Source organism: the organism of the source record quoted next, unplaced genomic scaffold, assembly GCF_019419815.1.
Source record: "Pyrus x bretschneideri cultivar Hongxiangsu unplaced genomic scaffold, Pyrus_bretschneideri_v1 Contig42, whole genome shotgun sequence".
Taxonomy (NCBI): Eukaryota; Viridiplantae; Streptophyta; class Magnoliopsida; order Rosales; family Rosaceae; genus Pyrus; species Pyrus x bretschneideri.
The window spans coordinates 364,219-376,440 of record NW_025999746.1 but is presented as its reverse complement, the minus strand read 5'-3'; the positions used below and the strand labels follow the sequence as shown (position 1 = coordinate 376,440).

General features: G+C 35.2%; 1 protein-coding gene across 1 annotated transcript; it reads left to right on the top strand.

The window, feature by feature from the left end:
• Window positions 1-3,619: 3,619 nt before the first annotated feature.
• On the top strand, window positions 3,620-4,508 carry LOC125469400 (late embryogenesis abundant protein At1g64065-like). Its single transcript, XM_048566714.1, has one exon. The coding sequence runs from the start codon at window positions 3,741-3,743 to the stop codon at window positions 4,329-4,331; it is 591 nt and encodes a 196-aa protein (XP_048422671.1). The 5' UTR covers window positions 3,620-3,740; the 3' UTR covers window positions 4,332-4,508.
• Window positions 4,509-12,222: the final 7,714 nt, after the last annotated feature.

The following is a 12,222-nucleotide window of genomic DNA, read 5'->3' as shown; positions in this document are numbered from 1 at the left end:
TTGTTTTCTTTCTTTTTTTTTTTAAAAAAAAAGGGACAATTGATGGCAAGATACGATTATCCATCCCAAATATTCCCTACAATTTATGTTGCGGAACTCTTTCACTTTCTTCTCTCTCCCACTTCTTTGTCTCTGCGACTTTTTTCTCTCACTGTTCTTCAGAAAAAATTATGTACCCTAAACAAAATCACTTTCTCCAACTTTTGTCATGGAAATCAATCAATAATCTTTAAGTTTTTTCCTTATTTATACAATACTTAATTTGATCATGTGAACTTGACATGAATAACCCATATATATAGATGTATTAGGGTTAGCCTAATTTTTTATTTGTTTTCGTTAACATGTTAATCTAATATTTGGGCTCAAATGTTAATCAATGTTATGGTTAATATGTTGATACGAATTACCCACATATTTGTACAATAGTTTTTTCCGTTCTTTACTATGAGTATTTTATTAATTTGGTAGTCCCTTTTTTTTTAATTGGTAGGTTGCTGCTGAGACAATGGAGTTTTAAGATGTAAAAATTAGAATGGTGGTGAATTTTGACATTGAAGCCTTTCAAGTACGCAATGCTTATGCTATGAGGAAAGGGTTCAGTCTTCGTAAAGAGCATATTTGAAGAGATAAATCAAATAGTATTACACAATGAGATTGTTTGGGAAGTTAAAGAAGGCAAGCATGCCCTACAATATAAACTGGAGGGAATATTTGGGAAAAGAAGGGGGCCGGGGGGGGGGGGACGAACAAAATATAAGCCATTAAATTGATGCATATTCATTAGTGAAAAAAATAATTATGAGAATTTTAAATATAAAAGAATGAGAAAAAAAATTATATTTAAGACTTGTCACGTGATGATTTTTGAGGGGATTGTAGTGCCACTTAGCAAAGTCCAGTGGCATGCCAAGCCCCACACAAGTTTTTCTCCTGAATGTGAAGTTGTTGAACTTTCCCGAGTGTTTTCAAGTATTGAAACTCGGTATTTGACAATGCTTTGGTGAATATATCAACAACTTGAGAAGTAATTCTTGAGTTTAATATGCCTAGTAGCTCCAATACCTTTAGGATCCGAATAGTTTTGAAGTCTTGCCAATGGTGTGAAAGTTTCATTAAAATCTACTCCAGGTTTTTGTGAGTAGCTCTTTTCAACTAGCCTTGCCCTCTTCTTTTGGAATGACCCATCCAAATTAAACTTTGTCTTGTTAATCGACTTGACACCTATGACATCTTTGTCAATAGGCCTGTCCACCAATTCCCATTTGGAATTCTTCTCAATTACTAACGTTTCTTCCTTCATAGATTTTTGCCAACCTATATCTTGCATAGCCTCTTAAAAAATTTATGGTTCAATGATATACTGGTTTATCATCGAAGCCTTATGCAATAAAACTCAACACCTAATAATCGGTGGTTAAGTTGAGACAATATCAGTGATATTAGTGGTAGACCATGTTTGGGCCTATAAAGTTTCACATGGTATTAGAGCAAACTATTCCTTCAACACATTTTGGGTCCGATTTACTGGGCTCGAATGTACCTCCTTAAGTTGGGTTTTCGAAAACTTGCCCTAGCACCAACTTAAGGTACTAAATGACTGGGCCCTCGAAAGTTGCGTTGGCCCGAATACTTGAATGATGATCGAGCTCTAGAAAAGTTGTGTTAGCCCCAGTGTAATGACTTGACTATTTCCCGATGTGGGAATTGGTTTCCCTTATGACCCTATGTGGGGTCACTCGTGAGAGAGCATATTGGAGAATAGGATTCCACATTGGTTATATGATAAAAGAATATACAATTAATATATGAGAGTTTCCACCCCTAATATTACTAAGGCTTTTTGTGATAAAACCCAACACCTAGTAATAGGTGGCTAAGTTGGGACAATATCGTTGATATTGGTGGTAGACCATGCTTGGGCCTATAAAATTTCATAGAACACACGTATCTTAACCTTTTTTCAAGAAACATTGTATTATTAGTCTTGCACGTTATATTGACATCCGTGAGTTGTACATGTATGTTGAAATATCCCACATGGGCATAATGAGGGAGAAAAAAAAAGTTTAAATACCGAAGTCTTTTGTGAAAACTCCACCACTATCGAACTGTGCAAGTGGTAATTAACAAATTTGGGACAATACCAGTGTTATGGAAGTGTCATTTAGCCGTCTCTCTGATAATTTTATAAGTCAAGACAATGTACTAAGAGTGCGTTTACTTAAGGGTAATGGTAATCAAATAACATAATTGAATTCCGATTACGGATTACTCCTGCGTTTAATAAATACTGGGGAATCAACAATGTGGTGGACCCCACCCAAAATAAGGAATGCAATTCCTGAAATTGGAGGAGTGGGATTCTCTGAATAGATGAGGTATTTGAATTTTGTGAGAGTAAGGGAATCAGGAATGCATTTTTTATTCCTATTCTGCCCTCTCGCTTGCTGGCTCATCAGGCGGTGGATATGCTTCTCGCTTGCTCGCTCATTCCAGAGAAAAAAGTCTATTCCCTGTTTGGATGCCGGGAAAATAATAGGAAGCTGTGAGAAAAACTTAGGTGAAGAAAGTACCCTAAATAGGATTTTGAATATTTTAGAGCGTGTAACCGAAGACAAAAATTGGAGTGACCTTCACGATGAGAAATAGAGGATTTGAAGATTTTAAAAATGCAGAGGCTGATGTGAGTTATAATCTTGTTTGGTGGATTATAATCTTGTTTAGTGGCTTTCCTGGGTGTACTGGGGGATGAGTGGGTTATAAATTTTTAACTTGTTTGGTCTGCGGAGAAGATGATTTGGCTAGGGTTTTTTTAACTCCACTTTAATCAAACAAATAAAAATAATTATTTAAAATGTTATGAAAAATAAATATAAAGATTAAATAAAAAAATAAGGGTAATTTAATAATCATATTGATTTATACTCCGATTCAAGTGAATTAGTAAACACCTCATATAAAATCAATTTTATTCCTACTCTGATTCCATAACATTAAACAGCTTCAACAAGAATTTGATTCCAATTCCTCGTCATTTCAACTCCTCCTCAATTCAATTTCTCCTCAATTTACTTCTTCCTATTTTAATTACAGTTACATAAACGAGCCACAAGTGATTTGAGAGTTAATACCAGAAGCTAATTGTGGCTGTGACTTCTTTGATTGGTCCAAGCTTCTTTAGCATTCAGTTGTTTTCTTAAAGAATCCTGCTTGTTGTATGGGGCTAATTAGAACTAATCCAAGTTAAATAACAATAAATTTCTATTGATCTACCGTTCCATAGGTGATAAGTGTCCTCTAATAGATCCTACATCACGTTCTCACCTGTCATTAAGTGTCCTCTAATAATCATATTGATTTATTAACAGAAGCTTCTACGGATATTTAATATTAAAATTTTCTCTCTTGGCTGACCAAAGAAAAAACCTAAAAGGTCCGCACTCCACCAAATTCATCGATTATCTATAAGTCAACAATTGCCACACTTGGACGCGTTTGGTTTGGTGTGTGCGATAAAATTGTTCCCTGATGAACTCACATTTTCCAGGAAATTCATTCCACAACACAACTTATTGAAAATAGGCCAAACTCCAAACACTATATAAAGCACATTACTCTTTCATCATTTCCACAAACAACTCCCTCGCTTCCAATCTTTCATCCACAAAAAGAAGCCAACAAAGCAGGCAACTTTTATTTTTTTCAGCTCTTTTATCAGAAAAGAAAAGGAGATTAACATGGCTTGGAAACAAAATGATGCGGAATCGTTGCAGTCCGCTGACGAGCTGAAACGCCAGAAAAGAATCAAATTGGCCATATACATTGGTATTTTCATTGTGTTTCAGATTATAGTTATAACGGCAATGAGTCTTACTGTGATGAAAGTGAAGACCCCCAAGCTCAGGCTAGGCAACATCAACGTCCAAGAGCTCAACTCCACCCCAACAACACCTTCATTTGACACTAAATTCACAACCCAAATCAGAGTCAAGAACACAAATTTTGGTCCATACAAGTTTGATGAAGGCACTGTCACGTTTTTGTACCAAGGCGCAACTGTCGGGCAAGTTTCTATTCCAAAGAGCAAGGCAGGAATGCTTTCCACCAAAAAAATTGACGTCGAGGTGAGCTTGAGTTCAAGTGCTTTGAGCAGTTCTAATATTGCGAATGAACTGAGCAGCGGGGTGTTGACTCTCAACGGTGCGGCTAGGTTGACTGGAAAGGTTGAATTGATGTTTATAATGAAAAAGAAGAAGGCTTCCACCATGAACTGCACCATTGCATTTGCTCTGTCATCGAAGACACTCAAAAGTTTGCAATGCAAGTGATCAGACCTGCGAGATCAGTATTAGTTCTTGAATTTTATTGTTTCATTTTTTATCTTCTATGGGACTTCTTGCATTTTGCTGCAGAATTTTCATGGTATTGCTCTACTTTGTTTTTGTTTTTCTTATTTTTAATTTTGTTTGATTGAATATAGAAACAGATGATTAACTTCTGTAGTACATTTAGCAAGAATTCCTTCCTTCATCAAATTGAATCCAATCACAAAATTTAATAGAATCGGATAGTGAAATGAAGAATAGATGTTGGTAGAAGTATTGTTGGACTGCACAATCACATTTGCCATGTCGTCAAAGACGGCCCAAACTTACAATGCAAGTGAAATCAGACGTGATATTTATTTGGAAAGAATTTCTGTGGACACTTCTGTCCTTCTGCACACCTTGCTTATTTCTATTGTTTGATTTTCTTGATTTCTTCAATTCAAAAGTAAAAAACAAATGCAGGTACGTAGGATGAGAAAAAAAAATGTACGGAAATCACTTTTCTATTGAATTCTTTTATCCTAAAGTGTGTTCCCGTAAGGTCGTTAATTTTTGGTTCCTGCTGCAATAAGGTCATTATGACGTTAAAAAATAACTCTAAAACGAAGAAAAAGGATGAACAAATTAAACATGAAAGATATCCCTATTTCGAACTCCAAACTGAAGAATATGTTTCTCTTGGATCTGCTATACCGGCTGCTTTTTGGGGTATACTAGTAAAGAGAGAAGAAAAAGTATGAAATCAATTTATGTTTGGGGGACTAAATCTACCCTGCTTTTTTCCTAGTTTAACAAGTACACAATTCAATGTAAAACAATGAGTATAAACAACATTGTAACCACCACACTGTAGCAGTTGAACCTCAGTACAAGTTTACATTAAGTTCAATTATCATTCAATTCTAATCTGAGTGGCTAACCTAAGTGGCAGTGAGTACCTCTGCAGCTTCATCTCTCCTCTATAGACTGCTTGATGAAGGCAACCACCATTCCAACTCAATCTTCATCCAACCTCAGTCACCAGATCCATTGTGTATGTAAATCGTTCTGTGATCATAAAATCAGTGAATTGACATTGGAAATAAACGTTATTCTAAACGTACAAATACAGAGAATGATTATGATGCTCTGATATGAAGAACATGTTGTAAACTAAATCAAAAACCAATCAAGCAATAAACAAAATACAACGATTTCAGAGTTCCTCCAATATAGGAGTACCTCTTTAGCAACGGAAGCTTTATTGATTACCAAGAAATACAAGAGAACTCACAAACACAAAGTGTTCTCAAGTATACAAACTTATGCCTCTCAAAAACTCTCACACACAAAACTCTATCCCACATTCATCTATTTATACTAATAGATGACATAGGTTTACACAAAGTTCCGAGAATATAGGTAACCAAACCCTATACTAAAACCAAATCCCAAACCAACTAGGAAACACAAATCCAAATATCTCGCGTCCAAGATATCCTAATCCTTTTTAGTTTAGGCATGTTGATTTAATGCCAAATCCAACAATCTCCACCTTGGCATGAAATCCTTAACGAGGCATCAAACAACTTCCGTTGCTCCACCATATCGCAAAACCAAACTTGCTTCACCTGCACCAAATCCAAGCAGTGCTTGAACTTAGTTGTATTAACCACCTTTGTCAACATATCAACTAGATTATCTTCAGTAGCATCTTTTTTTAGACAAATCTCACCTTCAACTACCACTTCTCTCACAAAATGATATCGTACATCAATGTGCTTAGTCCTAGCATGATGTACCTGATATTTGGCCAAATAAATGGCCCTTTGGCTGTCACAATATACATCCAACTTGTGTTGTTCTACATCTAAATCTCATAACAACCCCAGAGTCCACTTTGCTTTTTCGATAGCTTCAGCGATCACCATGTATTCTGCTTCTGCGGTTGATAATGCCACCGTTGGTTGTAATGTTGATCTCCAACATATAGGACCTTTTGTCATAGTAAACACATACCCAGTTGTTGATCTTCTCATCTCTAAGTCTCCAGCAAAGTTTAAGTTCACATATCCAACTGAGAACTTATCAATTGCTTCATCACATTTTTTCAAAAATAGAAGGAATTTTAGCCTTAATTATTGACAATGCATATACCATGTAGGCCATGCAATCATTATATGTCGCAGGTAGGGATATGTCTCTTTTTCCCTTCCTTTTGGCTATGCAATCATCTTGTATCTTTAATTCTTTTGATGGTGTTTCTTCTTCGCGATCACTCTCTTCATGTTCAAGTTGATCACCTTGTCTTTCTTCTTCCACAACTTTCTTACTTAGCTGTGAATTCACAACTACTTGTTCTCCAATCTTCACCATCTGAACATCTTCCTTCAATTTCATGTGACTTTCATCGAATGTCACATCTCTACTTACTATAATCTTGTTCAACTCAGGACACCAAAGTCTGAAGCCTTTCACACCACTATTGAATCCCATAAAGACATATTTCTTAGCTCATAGATCCAGTTTTTTTTTCCAAAGTAGACATTGCATCCAAACACTCATAGCTTATTATAGTCCTAAGTTGGTTCTCTAAACCACACTTCAATGGGTGTTCTACCCTCCAATGTTGTTGATGGTAGTCAATTAAACACATAACATGCATAGCTTAAAGCTTATGCCCAAAATCTCTTTGGCAGCTTAGCTTGAGATAGCATGCAACAAACTTTCTCGAGCAAGGTCTTATTTAGTCTCTTTGCTATCCCATTTTGCTGTGGAGTATGTCTAACACTTAAATGTCAAGTAATCCCTTCTTTTTTACACACTTTGAAGAAAGGATCAAAGGTATATTCCCCTCCATTGTTACTTCTCAGTATCTTAATCTTCTTTCCAATCTTGTTCTTCACCATGTTCTTCTATTCTAGGAAGATGTCAAGAACCTTGTCCTTTCGTTTCATCATATATATCCATGATTTGCAAGAGTAGTCATCGATAAAAGATACAAACCATCTTTTTCCACCTAAAGAAGCATTCATTGCAGGCCCCCAAACATCAGAGCGAACATAGTCCAAAATCCCTTTTGTTTGATGAACAGCTAAGCCAAATTTCACCTTTGTTTGTTTGCCAAGAACACAGTGCTCACAGAACTCTATCTTTCCAATTTTTGCTCTTTTTAAACACCTTTGCTTGATCAATCCTTGCAATGCTTTTTCTCCTACATGTCCCAACCTCATGTGTCATAATGCAGACAAGTCATTTTTATCACTTTTCACTTCATCAGCTACCATAACCACTCCAGTTTCCAAAGTCTTTCCTTGTAGCATATAAAGTAAGCCATTCGGAGGCCCTTTCATTATGACAAGTTCTCCTTTAGCAACTTTGAGCACGTTGTTATCAGAGTAAAACTTGTAGCCTTGTGACTCGAGAATGCCTAGTGAGATCAACTTTTTCTTCAGATTTGGGATGTACCTTACACCACGCAATTCTCAAATCACACATCATCATGCTTGATCTTGATGCTTCCAATTCCTTGAGTTGTACATGGGTTATCATCTCTCATATACACAGTTTCATTCATAACTTTGAAGCTTGAAAACCAATGCCTTTGAGAATTCATGTGATGTTATAACCTATTGCAAGCACCCATTCTTTCATATAATCCACAGTGCTCAATGCAGTTAAGGCATAGACAAATTTCTCATCCCTGACTTCAACCATATTTGCTTCGGAGTCGTCATTCTTCTTTTTAGTATTTTCTTTGATTTTAGGGCAATCCTTCTTCCAATGTCCTTTTTCATGACAAAAAGCACACTCATCTTTGTCCAAGAACTTCCTATTCTTTGAGACTCCTTTAGTACGAGACCTACTATTTTTCCTGTACAAACCTTTCTTTTCTTTTGATCTCCCTCTCACCATCAAAGCTTTAGAGTTATTCCTTTCTTGCCTGTCAAGGTGTCTTACCTCATGATTCATAAGAGCACTAGAAATTTCATCATACTTAATTGTTTCCCTGCCATAAATCCAAGTACTTACGAAAGGCTCATAGGATTCAGACAATGAGTTCATCAGGATCAAGGCCTTGTCTTCATCTTTGATTATCTCTTCAAGATTTGCCAATTCAGCTAGAAGCTTATTAAACTCTTCTAGATGGCCAATCATCTTCGTGCCTTCTTTGTACTGGAACCCGTATAACTTGCTCTTGAGATGTAGTTGATTCTCTACACTTTTCTTCATATATTTTGTCTCCAATGCAGCCCACAATTCCTTTGCAGAAGTTATATTCATCACACCATACTTCTGTTGCTTTCCTAAGCATAGCCGAATTGTAGAACATGCATAAGCATTCAATCTTTCCCATTCTTCTTTTTTCATTGCAAACGACATGCCTCCTAACACAACAACCAAACCTTGTTGCATCAGGACATCTCGAACCTCACACTGCCACATAGCAAAGTTGTTCATTCCATCAAATTTCTCAATTTCAAACCTAGCATCTTGGTTCCACTAGTGCCAGACTTTTCTTCAACGTCTTCACCACTGGTAGAATCACCAGTCTTCGTCATTGCTTGATAGTCACAACCCACGTAAGAACCTAATCTCTTGATACCACTTGTTGTAAATTAAACCAAAAACCAATCAAGCAATAAACAAAACACAATGATTTCAGAGTTCCTCCAATTTAGGAATACCTCTCTAGCAACGGAAGCTTTATTGATTACCAACAAATACAAGAGAACTCACAAGCACAAAGTGTTCTCAAGTAAACAAATTTATGCCTCTCAAAAACTCTCACACACAAAACTCTATCCCACATCCATCTATTTATACTAATGGATGTCATAGGTTTACACAAAGTCCCTAGAATATATGAAACCAAATCCTATACTAAAACCAAATCCCAAACCAACTAGGAAACACAAATCCAAATATCTTGCGTCCAAGATATCCTAATCCTTTTTAGTTTAGGCATGTTGATTTAATGCCAAATCCAATAGAACAGTGCTCAAAAGCTTAGTTGATTATTAGTATCAAATAGTAAAAATCATTTAGCTTCTCTCAATTGAACTGCAGCTCAAACGCTTAGTTGATAATTAGTAGGATATATCATCAAAACATATGATTTCAAAATACGCATGCTCATCAATTTGAGGGTACAAGAAAGAAGAATTGATTCATACCTTGATGAGTTTTTAACAGAGATGAGACATTTTCTCTCACTAGAATTAAGAGGATTTTCTCAATGTAGAATGCAAATTCGGAAAAATTCATTGAGTGTTATGGGGAGCTCACAAGAAGCATGTGATAGAATGATACTGCTCAAATCTCTCGGCAGCTTTATTTGGGGAAGAACCCATTAATTATACGAGTAGAATGATATTTCACATTAGCAAGTTAAAAGAGCAACCCTTAGCTCAACAAGTAAACAGTAACCATGAAATAATCAAAAGTAAAACTAACAAATGTAAAAAATACACACATCTACAAGGTTTTAAACTTGACAAAGCAACATATATTGAAGACAGGAAGAAAGGAAAACCTGGCATAAATGGTTAAAAATAATCAATAAATGTTTTATAAAATACAAATTCAAGGGTTGCACAAAGATTTCAAATCAAGAACTAGTCTTGTTTAGAACTGGCAGTTTTTGACACGACATAAAAACGACACAAAAATAACGGGTTTCGGGTCAACACGATAACTAATCGGGTCATTATCGGGTGACCCACCGGTTAATAACGGGTTCCCCACCCGTTAATAACGGGTTCTTAATGGGTATACACGCGGGTAACACGTGGGTAACCCATTTCGACCCGTTAAGAAAAAAATTATTTTGATAATTTTAAAGTTTATTTACTAAAAGATTTATTATAAAGTACAATAGCCATATTAATATATACAATATTTCTATATTATATATATAGTTTTGAATTATTATTCTATATAAGTTTTTTTTTTTTTAAAGTTTTAGTCATCATTTATTTTTATTACGAGAGTTCCTTATTATCATTACTAGGATAAATTTTATTTAACATGTTGTTGTCCAAAATTAAAATAAACTAGTACAATATTTGTATAGCCAAGAACATACAAGTATGAAAAATGTGAAAGAATATATAAACACTCGTGATTCATCATTATTCCTCCACGAGTAGATAATAGTTACACTTATATTATCGTTTAGATTTTTAAAATCCTCCAAACCCTCATGAATAATATTTTTTATTTGAGGGAAAAATTAATAAAATTAATCATAATTATTTTAGAAGTGTAAAAAATGTAAAAAAAATATACAATCATTCATAGTGACAAGCTTTACAACTTTCATGAAGGGGTCAGCGTCGAAATCCAACTCTATAATTCATAAACCCTAAATTTATATTTAACTATCGATTGTCATTTACATTTTTTTCTTCTTACTGAATTTCATTTTTTAATTTTCTTTTTTGAAAACATGATCATCTAGCGGATATAAGAAGATGAATAGTTCAGATCTTTGATATCACATTTCGATATTTACAGTTAACTGAAGTATGAGTCGATGTCATATAGTTTGTAGAAACTTTATAAACATCAAGGAATATTTTCACTAACCATAAAACTCTTAATATAATATCAATGATCCAAATCGTTCATCTTCCTGCTTCCTCTAATAGATCATGCTTTCAAAAAAGAAAATTTGTAAAAACAAAATTTGATGAGAACAAGGAAGCGCAAATGTAAACAACAATCAACGGTTAAATTTTGATCTATGATTTATATGATTATAGTGGCAAATTTTGAAGTTAAGTTATTCATGAAAGTTGTAAGGCTTGTCATTACGAGCATTTATATATATTTTTTTTCTATATTTTTTACACTTCTACATTAATTAAAAAACTATTGAAGACTTTACTTTAATAATAGCCGTAAGATAAATGAAAGTAAATCTGTACCGTTGGATTCTATTTCACTTATATTATTAGAACTTTTTTGGATGAAAAAACCCTTTTCTATTCCAATATTTTCCAATTTTACCATTTGATCAATTTTGGCAAGTGAAAATATACATAAAAGAAAATTGTGTTTTTATGTTTTGTATGTGACAATATGGCATGTATATACTTATTTAGTATTATGTTTTTCATTTGATTATTTATTGGTTTAAAATATATTTTCCTTAATGGATAACGAGTCAGGTCATATTACCTTTTAATATTATCCGGTCAGGTCATTTTACCCGTTTATTTTGACGGGTATTACACAACACGACCCGTTAAGATATTGGGTATGACACGAAAATGACACAAACACGGAAAACATGACACGATTTCCGGGTCTAGTCATGTTCACTCGTAGTTTGAATCCTAAATATGTTACAGAAAGAAGCAGTTCAACTACACCCTCCTGCTCCACGCTACTTATCTTGTATAATCACTTACATTGCAAACTTTTCAGCATCTTTGATGACGAATCAAATGCAATGGTGGCGGTGGAAGACTTCTTCTTCTTCATTATAAACATCAGTTTAACATTTCCGATCAAGTTAGCCGCGCTATTCAGAGTCAACACCTCGCTACTCAATTACCTACCAAGATTGGAACTACTCGGTGCTCTTGAACTCAAGCTCACCTCAACATCAATTTTTTTGGTAGAAAGCATTCTAGCCTTGCCCATTGGAATAACAACTTGCCCAACAATCACGCCTTAGTAGAAAAACGTGACAATGCCAGCATGAAATGTAACATCCCACATCGTCCAGGGGAGTGGATCCTGTAAGCCTTATATGTATATTCCCATCTCTACTAGCACGAGGCCTTTTGGGAGCTCACTGGCTTCGGGTTCCATCGGAACTCCGAAGTTAAGCGAGTTTGCGCGAGAGCAGTCCCAGGTTAGGTGACCCACTGGGAAGTTCTCGTGTGAGTTCCCAGAAACA

Bases quoted from the DNA above. Each gene is read 5' to 3' on its own strand.
- LOC125469400 (XM_048566714.1), top strand. From the start codon at position 3,741: ATGGCTTGGAAACAAAATGATGCGGAATCGTTGCAGTCCGCTGACGAG.